We start from the raw sequence: 20,622 nt of genomic DNA, 5'->3' as shown, positions 1-20,622 counted from the left end.
ACAGGCCTCCTTCCATGGAAAACATTTTTAATTACCAATTTTTTCAGCGCAGATCATTTTAATTTCTCTTTTGTTTATCCAGATAAAACCTGGTTGATTAGAAAATCTCTTTTCCAAGTTTTTTTGCTTTTCCAGTTTATAATGTACAACAGCACAAAGACATCAACTAAGAAGTAAAACTGAGGTGTAACATGAGGTTATTGAAATACAGCATGGGAGGAATAATACAGAGAGGTTTAAAAACACTCACACCGACCAGGAGGCTTTTCGTCTCCAGCCGGTTGTGGCCCGTTGAATAGAATCTATTAGAATATAGAATCTGTAGACCAGAATGAGTGAATATGGTTTTAGGGCATGTAGGTAGGTACAGATTTAACTTGACCAAGAATGGTTTAATGTATGAAAACCAGCCAGCGTGAAAGCCTCTGTACATAAAGCAGTAGCTTATAAACTGCAGTGATGTGTGTGTTTTCCCAGGAATTAAATATGAGTCACAATAGGTTAAAAAAAAGCTTGGATAGAGGGTTTTAACGTGTGTCATGACTGACAAATTCATTGGTAAAAAAGCAATGGTAATACCTAACAGCCACGTTTCCATGGAGACCATTTCTGTTGAGGCTTCGGCCAACAGTAGATGCATCAGCTGAAGGTCCAGATGCATCTCTCAGGTCCTGGTTCAGGTCTTTGCTGGATTTCAGATCCTGTCCATCTCCTGTAGATAGTTGTTAGTCCGGACTCCGTCTGAATCCTCTCAGACCCTCTTTCTGTCGCTTCACTATGTAGTCTACAGGAACAGTTCTCCAGGCTTCAAAAGCCCTTCTTTGGATTTTTCTCTGTCCAGATGATCTACACTGCTTCAATAATGAAGTTCTGGGTTCTGGGGAGAATCCGTCCCTCCATCTGACCCGTTGAGGTCTGGGTTCTGGGGAGGATCCATCAGACCTGTTTCCACTGATCTTCAGTCCAGTTCTTGTATCATGTAACACATCTCAGCCTTTTCTCCCTGTTTCCCTTCCTTAAGAACGGCTTCTTGACAGCCACGTTTCCATGGAGACCATTTCTGTTGAGGCTTCGGCCAACAGTAGATGGATCGGCTGAAGGTCCAGATGCATCTCTCAGGTCCTGGTCCAGGTCTTTGCTGGATTTCAGATCCTGTCCATCTGCTGTAGACAGTTTTTAGTCCTGACACTTCTTCTTTTGTCCTCCATGTGTCCAGTTTCTGCCTCCATGCTGAGATAAGCCACGTTTCCAGCTACCAGCTGTTTGGGAATCACCGTGTTGCTGCTAAAATCCTGGTTTCTGTCCTTCAGACTGTCTGGTCTTTGCTGGTTCATGCATTGAGTTAGGAGCCTTTTTTTCTGGCTGAATGATTCGTTAGTCATTGTGAACTAGCTTAATAGTCGGAAACAAACACAAGGCAAAGAAAATGAAGAATTGAGGGGTGGATCAATACTGTTTACAGTCTTCTTTTAGAAGAAGTGTTTAAACATTTCTGTTGTGGTTGCTTTCATCCTGTAAATAGTTTCTCGCTGGTCCAGCCAAACGGCATTTTCAGCATCGGTAAACAGGAATCATCTTCCCAGAGCGAGTGTTGTGGGTCGGACTGCATCACTGTTCTTGTTGGATGTTAAATCCTTCACACAGTCTGTGTCCATGATCTTCTCCTGTCAGGTCTCAACATGTGCATGAGTGGCAGCGCTACTTCTTGTGAGGAATGCCTCCTGATCCACCCCAGCTGTGCTTGGTGCTCGCAAGAGGTATTTTACTTTCATTACGCAGACACCTACACCGGCCCAGTGCTGCAGCTGTACAGATATCTTCACACACATATTTTAATTCAAATGTTTTCACACAAAAACATTACAAATATTAAAAGTGCAGATGTTGCATAAGATGAAAAAATAATTATTTTCATATCTACAATGAAAAATTCTTGTATGCAGTATATAATTCAGCATGACCAGAAGTTTAGTTTGACTTGTAAAAATGTCTTTTAGCACATGTAGCTGCTGTTTCATTAAAAGAAACATCTAATTAAAGACGTTTATACTGACATTTTCATAGATATCTGCATTGCTCTTCTTGCTGATGAAAATACAGTTTTGATTAAGTAATTGTGTGTAATGTATTTCTAAATAACAGATTTATAGTCAGTAAACTTTTTTTTATTCAAATGAGTGTCTGTCAAATGACATCTGAATATGTGAAATTCTGATGTTTCTTTGCATTTTTCTGCTTGTAGATTTCTGTATTTAACTGCTCATAATATGAACACACATTTATGATTCATGGTTTTCTTTCCGATTGTGAATATAAAGGTAGTTTCTTTACTACTTAAAGCACAAATGCATTATTGGATGATAGAGGAATGACATTTTGGATGTTTAGATTATTATTAATTATTATTATTTGGCACCGTAATAAGTTAATGATTTGCAGCAAGATTGATTTTCATACATTATTTTTTCATAGTTTAGAAAAAATCCTCACACATTTTATCCATTAAGACAAAAGTTTTACGCTTAAAGTTTTATAAAAGTGTTATATATTAATATTTTTAATTAATATTACTTTAAATGAGTCTTTAAAATGACTTCAGCCTGAAATATATCAGATAATAGTAACAACTTTTCCTTTTGAAACCTTTTTAAAGGCCGGTTTGTTTACAAAACTCTAAAGTTTCTTTAAAAAAAACAAAACAAAAAAATAACAAAACTAAAATAATTTCCATAAAATGTGTCACATGCTTTAAATATTAAAAAAGTTGCTAAATCTCTTGGACAAATTAAAAAAATTTAAACCAGAAGGCCAGTATTCCTAAATGAAATGAACATAAATGAATGCATTATTCATGTTATTCAATGGAACATTTTTTGTCCTTAGGATCAATTGTGTAAGTTTTTGTTTTGCTTAGCCATTTTAGGCTAATTTAAGGAACTGATATTAAAATCATTAAATCATCTAAAGCAGAATATCTTTGGTAAACTTCCGCTATATTCAGTCAACGCAGTCGACACGAAAATAAAAATAAAAATGGCACAACGGTCCCCAGGATCCATTAAGGGTCAGTGTTCTGGTTGTGTTTGATCCCATTGCATGTGGAGGAAAAATCCAGTCTGGTTGTTAAATTAAAAAAGGTGACTTCTGACTTTGTTTGTATGTTAAAATCCCCCTTTTTTTCTATCAGTGCTGGATAGATGAAATCTTCTCCATGTTTGTGTTGACCTCTCTGCTGTCATCTGCTGATCTTTGTGTGACGGCATCTAAACTTTTGGTGGTCTTGGTCCTGTTTCCCATCCTGCAGGACTTCGGGAGGGGCCGAACTCTGAAGTCACGGTGTGATTTCAGTCCTAACCTGCAGAAAAGGGGCTGCGAGGCTCGCTTCATCGAGTACCCCACTAGCTCTATGTCTGTCCTGCAGAACATGCCCCTGAGTTCTAAAGGATCTGGATCGTCCCAGTACAACATGGTCCAGATTATGCCTCAGAAGATCTCTCTCAGCCTGCGGCCAGGTAAGAATCGCCAATGTTCAGGCTCAGACGGAGCATCCTCTCTGTGACTTAACCGGCTGATTTTTGCTCCCCTCACCTCCAGGAGAGCAGACGTGGTTCAACCTGCAGGTGCGGCAGGTGGAGGACTACCCGGTGGATCTCTACTACCTGATGGACCTCTCGCTTTCCATGAAAGACGACCTGGACACCATCCGAAACCTGGGCACCAAGCTGGCGGAGGAGATGGGGAAGCTCACCAGCAACTTCAGGCTGGGCTTCGGTTCCTTCGTGGATAAAAACATGTCCCCGTTTTCCTACACGGCGCCCAAGTACCAAGAGAACCCCTGCAACGGGTAGGAAGCAACAGAGATGTTCATAGGTTCATCAGTCACGTAATGCCAATTCTAAAACATTTGAGACGTGTGTAAAATGTAAATAACAGAAAGCAATGATTTCCAAATCGTATCATCCATATTTTATCCCCAGTAGAAGATAAACAACATCTCAGATGATGAAACTGAGACATTTCACCATGTGATGGAAAATATGAGCTGATAGTGAATCTGATGCAGCAACACGTCTGGAAAAAGTAGTTCCAGGGTGACGTTCAGCACGGTGTAAAAAGTAGTTCCAGGGTGATGTTCGGCACGGTGTAAAAAGTAGTTCCAGGGTGATGTTCGGCATGGTGTAAAAAGTAGTTCCAGGGTGACGTTCAGCATAGTGTAAAAAGTAGTTCCAGGGTGATGTTCAGCATGGTGTAAAAAGTAGTTCCAGGGTGATGTTCAGCATGGTGTAAAAAGTAGTTCCAGGGTGATGTTCGGCACGGTGTAAAAAGTAGTTCCAAGGTGATGTTCGGCAAGGTGTAAAAAGTAGTTCCAAGGTGATGTTCAGCATGGTGTAAAAAGTAGTTCCAGGGTGATGTTCAGCACGGTGTAAAAAGTAGTTCCAAGGTGATGTTCGGCATGGTGTTAAAAGTAGTTCCAGGGTGATGTTCGGCATGGTGTAAAAAGTAGTTCCAGGGTGATGTTCAGCATGGTGTAAAAAGTAGTTCCAAGGTGATGTTCAGCACGGTGTAAAAAATAGTTCCAGGGTGATGTTCGGCATGGTGTAAAAAGTAGTTCCAGGGTGATGTTCGGCATGGTGTAAAAAATAGTTCCAGGGTGATGTTCAGCATGGTGTAAAAAGTAGTTCCAGGGTGATGTTCAGCATGGTGTAAAAAGTAGTTCCAGGGTGATGTTCGGCATGGTGTAAAAAGTAGTTCCAGGGTGATGTTCGGCATGGTGTAAAAAGTAGTTCCAGGGTGATGTTCAGCATGGTGTAAAAAGTAGTTCCAGGGTCGTGTTCAGCATGGTGTAAAAAGTAGTTCCAGGGTGATGTTCAGCATGGTGTAAAAAGTAGTTCCAGGGTGATGTTCAGCATGGTGTAAAAAGTAGTTCCAGGGTGATGTTCAGCATGGTGTAAAAAGTAGTTCCAGGGTGATGTTCGGCATGGTGTAAAAAGTAGTTCCAGGGTGATGTTCGGCATGGTGTAAAAAATAGTTCCAGGGTGATGTTCAGCACGGTGTAAAAAGTAGTTCCAGGGTGATGTTCAGCATGGTGTAAAAAGTAGTTCCAGGGTGGTGTTCAGCACGGTGTAAAAAGTAGTTCCAGGGTGATGTTCAGCATGGTGTAAAAAGTAGTTCCAGGGTGATGTTCAGCATGGTGTAAAAAGTAGTTCCAGGGTGATGTTCAGCATGGTGTAAAAAGTAGTTCCAGGGTGATGTTCAGCATGGTGTAAAAAATAGTTCCAGGGTGATGTTCAGCATGGTGTAAAAAGTAGTTCCAGGGTGATGTTCAGCATGGTGTAAAAAGTAGTTCCAGGGTGATGTTCAGCATGGTGTAAAAATTAGTTCCAGGGTGATGTTCAGCATGGTGTAAAAAGTAGTTCCAGGGTGGTGTTCAGCATGGTGTAAAAAGTAGTTCCAGGGTGATGTTCAGCATGGTGTAAAAAGTAGTTCCAGGGTGGTGTTCAGCATGGTGTAGCATCTCTTCTTCTAACATGTCTGGAAATGTCTGGGACGTGAGGAGACCAGTTGCTGGAGTTTTAGGAGAGGAATGTTGTCCCATTCTGGTCTGATGCAGGATTCTAGCTGCTCTACAGACCTGGACCTTGGTTGCTGGATTCCTGCTTCCATGATGCTCCAGATGTTGTGTACTGGTGAAAGGTCTGGACTGCAGGCAGACCAGTTCAGCAGCCGGACTCTTCTCCTGTGAAGCCATGCTGCTGTGATGGATGCAGGATGTGGTTCAGCATCGTCTTGCTGAAATCTGCAAGGTCTTCCCTGAAGGAGACGTTGTCTGGATGGGAGCAGATGTTGTTCTAAAACCTCCATGTACTTTTCAGCATTGATGGAGCTTCACAGATGTGGAAGCTGCCCACGCCATAGGCACTAATGCAGCCCCATCCCATCAGAGATGCAGCTTTTCACCTGTCCACTGATAACAAGCTGGATGCTCCCTCTCCTCTTTAGTCTGCAGGACATGCCGTCCATGCTTTCCACAAACTAGTTCACATCTTCATCCAGGTTTCCACTTTGCCTCAGACCATTTTAAATGAGCTTTGGTCCAGAGAAGACGGAAGAAGCTGGTTCTGGATCCTGTTCACATCTGGCTTCTTCTCTGCATGATGGAGCTTTAACCTGCATTTGTGGGTTTCAGGGTGAACTGTGTTCACAGACAGTGTTTCTGGAAGTCTTCCTGAGTCCATGCAATGGTTTCCAGTAGAGAATCATGTCTGCTTTTAATGCAGAAGATCACCAGCATCCAGCCTTGTCCCATGCATACAGAGATTCTTCCTGAATCTTTTGATATTCTACACTGTAGATGGAGGATCTTTAAAGTCTGAGGAACATTTTTCTGAAATTGTTCCACAGTTTTAGATCCAGTTCATCTCAGATTGGTGAACCTCTGTTCATCTTTCCACCAGAGAGACTCTGCCTCTCTGAAATGCTCCTTTTATACCCAGTCATGTTGCTGTCCTGCTGCCAGTTAACCTGATTAGTTGTTTCTGCTTTGTACCAGTTACTTTTCCAGCGTTTTGTTCCAACTTTTTCCAGACGTGTTGCTGCTCATATTTTCATCACATGGTGAAACATCTCAGTTTCATCATCATGTGTTGTTGATCTTCTACTGGGAATAAAATATGACTTGATGAGGTTTGGAAATGATTACATTCTGTTTATTTACATTTAACACAGCGCAGCAGCTTTTTTGGAATTGGGGTTGTGGTTCCGGTGGTTTAAAGTGTAAAAATGAGAGATGAAAATGCAGCTTCGCTTCCGGAGCTGCTGAGGCAGATTAACTGAATAGATGGAGGAGGAGGAGGGGCTGTGGCACGTGATCATTGCCCCGGAGGTGAGCTCTCCATCGCGCATCACTTCTCATTTGGGTTACAGGCCAGCTCGGGTGTGTGTGCGTGATGGATGATGCCTTTTTGACCCCGGCTGACCCAGTCTGTGGGCGCGATGCTTTTACAGGAGGAGAGAAGTCTGAGCTGCTTTCAGCTGCTTCTTTTCATCACAATCAAACATCTCTAACTCTTTAACGTGCCCACACCCCCAGTTTGACTGAGCTTCTTGTCTTTCTGCACAGATACAAGCTCTTCCCTAAATGTGTTCCCACCTTCGGCTTCCGCCACATCCTCTCGCTGACGGACCAAGTGGACCGCTTTAACGAGGAGGTGCGGAAGCAGATGGTATCTCGCAACCGAGACGCACCGGAGGGCGGGTTTGACGCCATCCTGCAGGCTGCAGTTTGCAAGGTGACGCCGTCTCTTACATCAGTCTCATTCCTTCCTGTGACAAGCAGCTGGCATGTTTGCTTGTTAATGGAAAGCAGCGAAGTGGGAGGGGCTGGAGGGGCTGGGGGTTCGGGCGGACAGGAAGTGCAGTCTGATGCAGCTGCTTAAACACGAGGACGAGTCATCCCACTTTCCTCCCCCAGTTTAATTGTTTTCTAAAGGAAGAGGACTCCTGCCCTGTAATTTAGTTGAGCTGCAGAGTTTAAACCTTCTCTGATTGGAGGTGGAGCCGAGTCGCTCTGAAGGCTTCGCTTTATCCTTCACAGGGTTATTTACATCAGCCGCACCAGGACAGGTAAAGTTAATTAAACCAGTTACAGTTAATTCTACATGACTTTCTGATCAGTTGCTGCCGTTTCACTCAAATTAAGTGAAAATATTGTCTTTATTTTCCAACAGAAAACAGTCCTGATCCAGTCCTCCTTTTTCCATGTCTGAATTTCTGAATGTCCGAGTTTTTCTTCAATGTTTTCAGCTTTTACTTTTATTTTCAGTCCAGTCCTTGTACCTGACCATTGTCAGAGAAATCTTTTTTTCTTTATACCCAGTTAACTGATCAATGAATCATTCAGTCATAATTAGACGTAGTAGCTGATGTTATCTTGTTGAGGTTGACGTGACCTTTCATGGACAAACATAGTGACATCACTTTGTGAAGACTAATATAGTTACCATCTTTTTTTCTGCTGTAACGTAGCAGCTAAAGCTAATAAAACAACTAATGTTATCTTGTTTATGCTAATGTTGCAGCTAAAATAATATTGGTCAAGCTCAGGTTTTATGTTAAGCCACTTAACTCTGACCTATGAATCATTCAAGTAGAAAAAAGGCTCCTTACTGCAAAGACCTGAACCAGGACCTGAGAGATGCACCTGGACCTTCAGCTGATTCATCTACTATTGGCCGAAGCCTCATCAATGGTCTCCATGGAAACATGGCTGTCAAGAAGCCGTTCTTAAGGAAGGGAAACGAGGAGAAAAGGCTGAGGTGTGTCACATGACACAAGAACTGGACTGAAGATCTGTGGAAACAGGTCTGACGGATCCTCCACAGAACCTGGACCTCAGTGGGTCTGATGGTGGGCCAGATTCTCCCCAGAACCTCAACCCGAAACCCAGAAGTTCAACATTATTGAAGCAGTGTGGGATCATCTGGACAGAGAAAAATCCAAAGAAGGGCTTTTGAAGCCTGGAGAACTGTTCCTGAAGACTACTTGGTGAAACTGCATGCGGGTCTGAGAGGATTCGGCCTGGATGAAGCTGTTCAAACCAAATATTTACTTTCAAGCTTCTGAGAATCGGACTTGGTTCTACTTCATATACTATATATGTGTGCAAGTTTGCACAAATTTCAATAAATCTGCACCTTTTCAGTTCCCTGCAGGGTTAAGAAGTGGGTCTGGATCAGGACTCAGAACTCTAGTTTTTAAACTACCGTAGCTGAATATGTAGAGTTCCACCTAAATCATGCACACTTCGATGTGTGCACCTTTAATCTTGATCTGTGCATCTCTGCTTTTTAATCGAGACACTTCTTTTGCATCTTAAGCTCAGTTAACTTACATTTTAAATTAATTACAGAAGAAATAACCCAAACAGCCTTCTTCAACTTTTTCTGAAAAGCTGCTTCAACAGTCTGAAAATCGGCCTGAGAGCTCCTGCAGGGAGCTGATTTACAGAAAGCTGTGATTTTTGGATCAGAGTTGCATCATAAACAGACATTTCTTTATTTAAAACAACCACAAACAGAAATATTTTCTGTGAAAGGACTCCAGCTTTCTGACGGCCGGGGTTTGATGAGCATGAGCACTGTTTGAGTTCAGCCTCGTCTTACAACGTCTCCGTTGTTGAGGCCTCTGATCGGGGCGCCCACTGCCCTGAACGGGACACATAATGGACAAAAGAGCCACAAAGGATCTCTCAGCTGATTGGCTGAAACGCTGTGTGTCTTTAGCATTTCACATTAGTCAGCGCTCTCTGTGCCCCGTCTGTTGTTTCCTGTTGATAAAGGCCTGGGCAGCTTGTGTAGAGAACTCTGGCTTGTTCTACGCTTTGTGTGTGTGTGTGTGTGTGTGTGTGTGTGTGTGTGTGTGTGTGTGTGTGTGTGTGTTTTGACTAGTTGCTGTCAGGCTTGTGGGAAAAGAAACATTTACATGATAAATTTTTAGTCGTTACAAAACAGGCTGGTTTGTATGGAGCTAGGAAAGGGACGTACTGTACTGTTTGTAACTTGTATCTCGGGTTTTGTAAATTTGTGCACGTTTTCTAACTTATTTCCATGTTTGAAACTGTCAGAATAAGGACAGGTATATCAAAACTAAGTCTACACAATCATTCTGCAAATACTAGTAAATTGTACAAGTCAGAACATGAAAGTTTTCTGACTGAACAGCTCAGTTGGCAGGACGTCTGTCTCCCATGCCGGGAGCGGACATATTACAATGGGGCGAATATTAACACCTTCCTGTTGGGTTCTTGGGCAAGACCCTTTAACGCTACCACCTGACCTAATCAGATGTAAGTCGTTTTGGAGAAAAGGGTCTGCTAAGTGACTGTAAGGTGAAAGTAAACTTTACAAGTGTGAAAAAAAGTGTACCTACAGGACATTTTACTTACCTACTGAAGAACCAATCAGATTTCTCTAATCCCTAACCAGTCACAGAGTTTCTTGGTGTCCACACCCAAACTTTATGTGTGGAAAGTCCCGCTACCACCGTCTAAGGCCAGCGTATCTTCACGGCTACTTAAGGGGAAGTCGGTTTATGGAAATGCAGATGTTTCTGTCTGTTTCTTCTACAAGTCTCTACGTCTCTACCATCAGCTAATTCTGCTAAAGCTTCTTAAACGTTATATTAATGACGATTATGCTGGTGTTGGTCAGCTATCTCTGTGATTGGCTAGGGATTAGAGAAATCTGATTGGTTCTTGAGTAGGTGTAAAACCTGGGAGAAATGTGTAGTAAAACTGACTTGAACTGTAAGACTTGCAGAATGAATCTGTAGATTTGTAATTGTACTTGTTGGTACACTTACAAATATGGAGTTACAAGATGGTAAACTTATGTCACTGTTGCAGCTTCATACGGTTGGTTTCCAACGTAACTGCAGAACGATCCGACGTAACCTCCTACACAGACATGATCTCTGACTCTGACTCTGCTGCGATGTTTATAGGAGGAAATCGGTTGGAGGAAAGAAGCCTACCACCTGCTGGTGTTCGCCACAGACGACGTGCCACACCTCGCTCTGGACGGCCGGCTCGGAGGTCTCGTCCAGCCCCACGATGGACAGTGTCACCTCAACGACCAGAACGAGTACAGTGCCTCCACAAAGATGGTAAGAAGAGCAGGTGAACACAGTTTTACACCAGAGGAAAATTTAAAACAAAAATCCCTGAAAACTGCAAGACAAACAAAGTTTGTGTAGTTTGTAGTTAAACCAGAAGTTAAGACTTTTCCTCTTGGAGCTTTTTTCCTGAAGCTGTACGTCTATAGATAAGATGCAGCAACCTGTGATGAGTTGGTGATAAACTGCAAAGCCGTATCTGATGCAAGCATGTACATAGCAACACCATGATCCTGCACAGACATGAACAGATTCAGTCGGTCGGTTATACAGGAGGGGGGGTCCGATTATTCTATGATGATCTCAGACGTTGTGCGGCTTCCTCTGTGGGAAATCACGGTCCATGTAAATCCAGATGAATTCCTGCACAGATGTTGACTCTAAGTTACCTGAGCGGTGATTTTGTCTGATGATGCTGCATCTTTAAAATCAGGATTTTATCAGAGCAGCAGTCTGGAGAAGCTTTAAGTGAAGGTGAATTGTCTTCATGAACTTCAGTCCGAGTTTCTGACAAAAGAACAAAGAATCCCTGAATCAGAGCAGATTTATTGAGAAATTCTGCTGGATTAACATACACCAAACGGGTTTCATACAGAGAGAGAAAGAAGCTGGGAGCATCTGCTTTTTTTTTTAATTTTAAGATGTTTGTTTGTTTTTTAAAATATTGTATCAGTTTGATTGATTCCTATCTGACGGCATGGCACATTTCTTTAATGGTAACTGGGAAATGGTGTCACATGTGCTGCAAACCAGACGCTTTGGAGAACCAGACTGGTTTTTGTGTGGCTGAGCTTCTGTTGCATGTGATGGAAGGTAGTTAGTCCCAGTTACAGATAACAGCTGCAGGGTACTTAAAGTATTGTGGAAATGTATCTAAAGCATTTTTCTACTTCCTATTTTTTCGTTTTTAATTAGAAGTTGATGAAAAAGCCTTGTGTGATAACATAAAATTGAGGATGTGATGCATCGTATAATCAAATTAAACCAACTTGTAGGTGAACCATATTTGAACCATAAGGACAGTGAAGATGCACATCTCTAAATCAGACATGTTGTTTGTTGTAACACAACTTTTTGTTCTGTAAATGTGAAGAAAAAGAACAAGAAATCTCAGAGAGCCCCATCAGGATCAGAGCAATAAATCAGGGTATTGTCTGCATAAAAGAGTAGATTTGCATTAGAAGCATTTTCATCACTACTGTTGCTATAAAGACTGAATGAAAGTAATGTCAGGTCTGATCCCTGGGGAACACCTCTGGTCTCATCATGAAGGAAACTGTTGAACAGTAACTTTAAAACCAATGTGTTGTTTCAGCTAGGCCTGTCGCGATAAGCAATAAGTCAATTAATTGAACGATAAGAAAATAAGAGCACGATAAGTTTGCCGGCCGCGATAATTTTTTTTCGTCCCCCCTTTACCATAGACTGTGTATGACAATAGGTTTCACTATGGAGTATTTCGACTAAACGCTCTGGTTTCTTGCGGAGTGATCTCTCTAGTGTCACACTTGACTGCAGCATGTTGCAGCACGAGCCGGTAAGCCGCATTTGTTTTGCACGGCTGCCAACACGCAATGGCCGTGAGACTTGCGTATTTAAGTGGCTTCTCACGCTCTCGCTCTAAACCTCCGATTCTCATGCTGAAATATGTAAATAATAGATGCAAGCATCTCCTCTTTTATCGTTTCGCTGCTTCCCACATGTAAGCAGAACACACACATTCTAGCTTACGACGTCAGTACAAAGCCCCCACTTCCTGGTCTACCGTAATAACCCCTGTAATCCGCAGGCACATTACGCAAATAGAATCAGCCTATATACTACCGTATATGACAAAATACACATTAAGAGCAATGCCGGCTAATCGAGAGGTTTGGGAGGATTCCCAGTGGGCCGCATAACTTTTGGGCCGGTGTCCCGGCGTATGTGAATGTGGTATCCCAGCTAACTGCTGGGTTGTAGTTACTTATAAGGCCAACAGAGGGCAGAATGACTTTGTTTCACAAGCAGTAGATTTTGAAGAGCAGAAGAAGAACACGGGTTTTTGTTCGATGTAAAGTGCTGAAGTTTGGTTCGTCATTAAAACCGGCATGCTTGTCTACTTGTCTGGAGTTTATTTGAAGATGCAACAGTGAAAAAGGCGCTTTTATTTATTTAGTTTATTGACCTTTGAAAATGTGTACTTGCATTATTACGGCATATGTCACTATATTAGTTGAGAATGGTCTCAAAATGACACATTAGCGCTCTGCGCAATATTATCGTTTATCGCGATAATTTCTGAGAAAATTTATCGTACAGCTAAATTTGTTATCGTGACAGGCCTAGTTTCAGCTGTGAAAAGAGGATCAAGATCCCTGGATCTACAGTTAAAAGGTCATTAGAGTCTCTTCTAAGGTTTGTTTTGTTAAACCGATTCTTTCATCGGAAGCTCGAGAACAAAAAGACGAGAGGATCTCTTCAAATTCAGCAAAGATTTATTCTAGTTCGGGTCACAGGTAAAGCAAAGCAGCGCAGATCTCAGAGGACAGATCATCCTGCTGAGCCCCGAACTCTGGATGTGATCACATTTTATCTTTAGACCGGGAGACCACCTCGAAGAATGGGATGGCTTGACATGCAACCGAATGTAATTGACAGTTATCATAGCACGCAGTAGATTAGGATGTGCTGTTCAATGTGTGTGAATCTAATGCAACAGACCTAACTGATAACTGATGCTTCTTAATCACTTCTGGTTCTTGCTTATCTGTCACTATGTACTGGATGTTTTAGCTGAAGGACACACCGAGCCAGATGAGCTCTATTAAAACACAAGTTTTAAACATTCATGGCAGAATGTAACTGAGTATTACAGTTTCAGTGCAGACAAACAAGGAATTTCTCCATGAATTGACCTGAATCTAAAGAGGATGGATGGGTTTGTTTCCATTTAAACAGCATCCTCTATTTTTAGGAAGCAGTTTTTAATGGAGTTTTATAGAAAATAGAGAAGCTTCTTGAATTGAAAAGGAGCAGAAATTAAAGATCTTGCAGCAGGTAATGTAACCGTTTTGAACCTGAAATTCTCAGTTGTAAAGTAAAAGCTGGATCTCCTTTGTTCGCAGTGGCTGCTGGTGTGTTGGACTGTTGATGATGTCAACTCCTTTAAGGTTTTCTGTTTCCACTTGGCTTTTATCCATCTCAGATTATTGTATCAGAGTGTTTTTGTTCTTGGCTGCTTCTGTTGAATCTGTCTTCAAATCAGAGAAAGACCAGAATTCTGATGAAGTGGGTGGTTTGAGGAAGAGCACATGCTTTAATAAAGTTTCATGGGGGGGGGGCCAGGACTTTTTCCCACCTGGAGGCTGCCAGTAAACCTCAGAGTTCTGCTGCCGACTTGTGAAAACACAACCCCGGATAAAAAATGTCTTCACGAAGGCTCTGTTGTGGTTGCAGCTGAACGTTGCTCTACATGATTAAATATAACTCCAATTACAAAAAGATGGAATGTTGTTTATAATGTAAATAGAAACAAAGCAATAATTTAGAAAAATTCATCAATTTATCATTTTGTTTTCAATACAACATAAATAACAGATCAGATGATGAAACAGACGTTTCACCATGTGATGAAAATATGAGCAGCAACACGTCTGGAAAAAGTTGGAACAAAACACTGGAAAAGTAACTGGTACAAAGCATAAACAACTAATCAGGTTACCTGGCAGCAGGACAGCAACATGACTGGGTATAAAAGGAGCATTTCAGAGAGGCAGAGTCCCTCAGATGGAAAGATGGACAGAGGTTTACCAATTTGAGACTAACTGGATCTAAAACTGTGGAAAAATTTCAGAAAAATGTTCCTCAGACTGAAGATCCACCATCTACAGCAGGGGTAGCCAACATCGGTCCTCGAAGGGCACCAATCCAGCAGGTTTTCCAGATTTCCGTGCTTCAACATACCTGACTTAAACTAACAAGTCATTGTGGAGATCCTTATAGGCTGTTGGATCCATTTAATTTGAGTCAGGTGTGCTGGAGCAGGAAAATCTGGAAAACTTGCTGGATTGGTGCCCTCGAGGACCGACGTTGGCTACCCCTGATCTACAGTGTAGAATATTATCAAAGATTCAGACAATCAGGAGGAATCTCTGTATGCATGGGACAAGGCTGGATGCTGGTGATCTTCTGCATTAAAAGCAGACATGATTCTCTACTGGAAACCACTGCATGGACTCAGGAAGACTTCCAGAAACCACTGTCTGTGAACACAGTTCACCCTGAAACCCACAAATGCAGGTTAAAGCTCCATCATGCAGAGAAGAAGCCAGATGTGAACAGGATCCAGAACCAGCTTCTTCCGTCTTCTCTGGACCAAAGCTCATTTAAAATGGTCTGAGGCAAAGTGGAAACCTGGATGAAGATGTGAACTAGTTTGTGGAAAGCATGGACGGCGTGTCCTGCAGACTAAAGAGGAGAGGGAGCATCCAGCTTGTTATCAGTGGACAGGTGAAAAGCTGCATCTCTGATGGGATGGGGCTGCATTAGTGCCTATGGCGTGGGCAGCTTCCACATCTGTGAAGCTCCATCAATGCTGAAAAGTACATGGAGGTTTTAGAGCAACATCTGCTCCCATCCAGACAACGTCTCTTTCAGGGAAGCCCTTGCAGGTTTCAGCAAGATGATGCTGAACCACATCCTGCATCCATCACAGCAGCATGGCTTCACAGGAGAAGAGTCCGGCTGCTGAACTGGCCTGCCTGCAGTCCAGACCTTTCACCAGTACACAACATCTGGAGCATCATGGAAGCAGAAATCCAGCAACCAAGGTCCAGGACTGTAGAGCAGCTAGAATCCTGCATCAGACCAGAATGGGACAACATTCCTCTCCTAAAACTCCAGCAACTGGTCTCCTCACATCCCAGACGTTTCCAGACATGTTAGAAGAAGAGATGCTACACCATGCTGAACATCACCCTGGAACTACTTTTTACACCATGCTGAACATCACCCTGGAACTACTTTTTACACCATGCTGAACATCACCCTGGAACTACTTTTTACACCATGCTGAACATCACCCTGGAACTACTTTTTACACCATGCTGAACATCACCCTGGAACTACTTTTTACAGACGTGTTGCTGCATCAGATTCACATTGGCTTATCTTAAAGCTTCAGTGTGAAACGAGCAGACTCTGGTTCTGGTCCACATGTTTGTGGAACACTCTGTTCTCCTTTTCTGCTGTTTAATCACTTTTATTTTCTACTTGCTCTGTCTGAAATATAATTGTGAGGGGCGACTGAAAAGCTTCCAGAGTAAATAATCTCATCTCCAAGTGAAATCTGAAAGGCTGAGAGAGATAAGCTCAGGGTTTACGCTGCGGTCAGGAGTTCAATGCAAACACATCTCAAAGGTCAGAGCGGTATCAACCTGTCTTATCTGACCTCTGAGCTGATATCTGGTAACCCTCTCATCTCTTGCCCTGCAGGACTATCCATCTCTGGCTTTGCTCGGGGAGAAACTGGCAGAAAACAACATCTTCCTCATCTTCGCTGTGACCAAGCGGCTCTACGTTATTTACAGGGTACGCTCACTCTGAATTTATCTCTTATGAGCTATAGATCCCCACCCTGTAATGAACCTAAAGACTCACTGATCTGTTTCTATATTTATGTCTTCATGAAGAATTTCACCGCGCTCATACCTGGAACTACAGTCGAGATCCTGGACCAGGACTCCAAGAATGTCATCCAGCTGATTATTACGGCTTACAATGTGAGTGAAGGAAGCCGGGCTTCCTGTTTGTGTGAGAGGGAGCGATCTGATAAGAGGAGGTGGAGGACGGCCGGATTGCTGAAGTCTGTGTGACTCAGTTAATGAGTCCAGCTGACTCAGGCTGCACATCTCATTTCTGTGGTTTCTCCCCAAAATATGTTCTACAACCACAAATCACAAGAAGTTGAAACATTATGAAAGATACAAATAAAAAGAAAAACGGAGGCATCCATTTAAAATTTCATTTCCTTTGTTTTTGAACCTACATGTTCCAAAGAAAGTGGAGGGAGCAGTTTAGATGAAACCAAAGATAAAACATGTCCAGTTCATTGAGTCCAATTATAATCCAGTTAAAATGGATGTTTCAGGGTCGATTCAGGGTCCTGAGATGGTACGGGGTCGGATCAGGGTCCTGAGATGGTACGGGGTCGGATCAGGGTCCTGAGATGGTACGGGGTCGGATCAGGGTCCTGAGATGGTACGGGGTCGATTCAGGGTCCTGAGATGGTACGGGGTCGGATCTGGGTCCTGAGATGGTACGGGTCGGATCAGGGTCCTGAGATGGTACGGGGTCGAATAAGGGTTCTGAGATGGTATGGGGTCAGATCGGGGTCCTGAGATTGTACGGGGTCGGATAAGGGTTCTGAGATGGTACGGGTCGGATAAGGGTTCTGAGATGGTACGGGTCGGATAAGGGTTCTGAGATGGTACGGGGTCGGATCAGCGTTCCGACACTGTTGCCCATGACTTCTTTTGGAATGTGCTGCAAGTCTAAAATCCATAAAAGGGTATATTAACAGTTAACATAAGGTTATGACTTCGGTGTAGCTTGTTCTGGTTTAGGATTGTACAAACTTTAAAGATGGACTAAACATGTGCAGCACCATGGCTCCTTAAAGCCAGACTCCCCAGATTGCTGGTGTATTAAACGGCTTCATCAGTGTGTCGTCCAGCTTTCCCTGAATGTTTTCCTGTGTGGGTGTGCAGATTTCTCCTCGGCTCTTGTTTTTATTCCCCAGCGTTGTGTCGGGGCAGGGTCGACGTGCTCGGTGTGTGGGAGTGATCTTTGACTCGTGGCGGTAATTACATTCCAGCTGCCACGTTGTATCCTCCGCCGCTGCAGCCTTGACAAATGTGCAGCAGCCTCAGCGCGACGGAGTCCCTTTGCAATAAATGAGTGTTGATCTCCAGCTGCAAACATCCACACATATGCAACCTGCAGCCATGCGCAGCGCTCGTGGTTGTGGTGAGATTAACTACAAATATGTGCCTAACCAGAGAAATGCATTCCCCATGTTTCACTCTTTTCCACTTTGTAAGTCAGCCGCAGGCTCGCAGGCCTGGAACAACACGCTGAGGTGGCTTTGGATTAAAACGTCTGGGTGGGAGGCAACACGGGAATTTTACTTTGGAACCTGCTAGAAATCCTGCAGATTTACGCTCCTGTGCATGAGAAGCAAGCCATTAATAATCGAATGTAATGCTGTCTTTTTCTTCTCAGAACATCCGCTCTAAAGTGGAGCTGACTGTGTGGGACCACCCAGAGGACATCAACCTGTCCTTCACCGCCACCTGCCAGGACGGAAAGCCGCTGCCGGGTCTCCCCAAATGTGCCGACTTGAAAATAGGAGACACTGTAAGTTCCAGCCTCTTTGTCAGGTTGTGAATATTTTATCATCCAGCTGAAAGGTGGGACTGCTCTGAAAGCCTGGACGTGCTTAGCTGCAGTAGTTTGATTTGGTTTCACCGGGTTGCCTCTGCTCAGGCTGCAGCATCACCTCGGAGAAACATGCACTTTTGTCAGTTGTTTGAGGAATGCAGCAGTTGTGTGTAAATGTGTGTGCTCTGTGGAAGTGAAAATGCAGCATGCACGCCAAGGCGACCTCACATAGAAATCACTGTTTGAAGTGGAGCACAAACATTTTAGTCTGTAGATTTATGCAGCTAAATGTTGTTGGATCTGCCTCTGCAGGGGTTTACAGATTTATTTTTCCACAGGAACGTTTGAAAGTGACATCATTTTTCCATAAAATCCTTTTTAGGCAGAAACTGCTGGATTTGAAAGGACCATTAATGCTATATGCAAAAGAGAGACACAGAGCATTTCTTCCATCTTCTGCGCCATTTTCATACAGAATTTGGTCCGTTTTCGGGGGTCTTGCACATCCATACCCTGACAGAGCGAATGCAGTGGGACCGGAAACCACGGGGTCAGTGGAGTTGATGTGCCACCCAAAAAGAAGCAGAGAAGCCGTCGCTATAGCTTTCGCGAAATACGCAGCACGATATTTGCGTTGTGTATTTAATGGCAACACAAACCCACCGTCTACTGCGTTACATCTTTTTATATCTCTTTCTGAGAATATCATGACCTCCTCCATCATCACCATGTTTGCTGATGACTGAAACTGATGAAGTGAACTCTGTACTGCCCTCTGGTGGATGTTCTGTCTAACAGCCATGCTAACGTACGGTACACATGAAAAGTTAGAGCAATGACATTTGAAATGGACATACGTATTTACGTAAATAAAGGCACCATAAATGGGCCTTTAGGGGTTAAGAGCCATGCTGCATGTTTGAAATAAAAAAAAGAAAAAGGTCCTGGAAGCTGCATCAAAGCCAACCCAACCAGTCCACGTGTGCTTTGTGGATGAGGATCTGGAGAGACGTGAATCCTTCACTATACAACCTCCTTCATCTCCATGGCAACTACTAGGACCTTAATGATTAACTTTAAACAAAGCCAGAGTCATAGGACACATTAGCTGAGTTTTATAGAGCTGGAATAAACTTTTCATCACAAAAGGGCAAAAGTAAGACGTGATTCTCATGATTTTGGCTGCGAGTTCTTGTTGACGAGTGAGGGAAGGATGGAGCAGGAGATCAGCGGGTGGATCGGTGAGCGGTCTGCAGGGATGTGGACTCTGCATCACTCAGCCCCTGGGAAGGATTTTAACATGTTCTTGGCAACACAGACCGGCAAATGTGTCATTCCTGTGCTTGAATATGATTTTTACATCATCATTACCTAAAAACCTGTAGGTAGTTATCTCAAGAAAAGGCTGGTTTCTGAAGATAATGAGGAAAATTGAAATTACTGTGTGATATATAATCATTTATATATAATAAATATATATATATATATATATATATATATATATATATATATATATATATATAAATAAATTATTATAGGGATGGCTGCTTTCAGCTTCTGTCCTGTTCTAGGAAGGGGCAACAACTAGTTTAAAAACCAACAGGAAGACGCTCCTGAAATGATAAATTACGAAGAAGCACAAGTTGAAGTTCAGACAACAGCTACTCTGCATAATCTGATAAACATTTAGTCTCACTCCATCACAGAGCAGATCTTTGTCAGCTTTGTTCTCCACCGCAGAGCAAACCTAAAGCACCGACACGTCACAGCTCAGCTGAGGCAGCAAAGTGACATGGACATGTACGTTAGTAAAGCCCCATGCATGCTTTATGCTGCAGGATTTTAGCTCATCCTCAACAAAAGAGGATCATCTCATGAGATGGTTGTGGTGATTTTGCTGGCTGTGCCCTAAACAGTGTTTACTAATGTCTTACTGTTAGAGACTATCAGGTCCTGACCTGAGGATATCCGTGTGTTTGATGTCTCATGACAGCCAACCAGGTAATGTCCAACATTAAGTGAATGTCCAACCTGGAAACACGCTGTAGCTGTCCCTCCTTCCTCCTCCCTTGACTTCAGATGGTGGTGTTTCAGCTCAAATCTGGCGATGGGGCTCCTTCTCACTGGCTGGTGCAAAGTGCTGCTCATGTTTGAGTTGTAGAAATGCTAAATGACTTTGTATTTTCTGACTTCTTTGTTGTTGTTGTCCAGCAGAGGACCAGGAACCAAGTTGGAGTGCAGTAAAGATTTATTATACCTTTCAGAGTGTTTCAAATCTTAGCTAACATGTTATTATCTCCCCTGCAGTTCTCTGCACTGATGGATAACCTTTGTTTTTCTTGACCATGGCTGTCACGTGATGCATTTCCTGTGTCTGTACTGTGTTTATGTTCAAGCTGAGCCCATACACCTCACGTAGTTTCTGAGACGGACGGATGCTCACAAAGCTGAATGTATTTAGCAGAAAACAGCTCCTTAAATCGGCTTATTGATGCTGTCAGTCTGAAAGTTTACAGTTTTTGTTGATCT

General features: G+C 42.9%; 1 protein-coding gene across 1 annotated transcript in view; it reads left to right on the top strand.

The window, feature by feature from the left end:
• itgb5 (integrin, beta 5) overlaps positions 1-20,622 on the top strand; it is a 64,997-nt gene that overhangs the window by 1,033 nt on the left and 43,342 nt on the right. Inside the window, exons 2-9 of the mRNA XM_042001020.1 lie at positions 1,672-1,757; positions 3,305-3,512; positions 3,595-3,844; positions 7,121-7,289; positions 10,501-10,662; positions 16,147-16,242; positions 16,344-16,433; positions 17,935-18,069. Coding sequence (XP_041856954.1) covers positions 1,672-1,757; positions 3,305-3,512; positions 3,595-3,844; positions 7,121-7,289; positions 10,501-10,662; positions 16,147-16,242; positions 16,344-16,433; positions 17,935-18,069 — 1,196 coding nt within the window. The remainder of the gene's footprint in view (positions 1-1,671; positions 1,758-3,304; positions 3,513-3,594; positions 3,845-7,120; positions 7,290-10,500; positions 10,663-16,146; positions 16,243-16,343; positions 16,434-17,934; positions 18,070-20,622) is intronic.

This window comes from Melanotaenia boesemani, chromosome 12, assembly GCF_017639745.1.
Source record: "Melanotaenia boesemani isolate fMelBoe1 chromosome 12, fMelBoe1.pri, whole genome shotgun sequence".
Lineage (NCBI taxonomy): Eukaryota > Metazoa > Chordata > Actinopteri > Atheriniformes > Melanotaeniidae > Melanotaenia > Melanotaenia boesemani.
The sequence above is the reverse complement of the archived record's forward strand: the minus strand, read 5'-3'. Positions and strand labels throughout refer to the sequence as shown.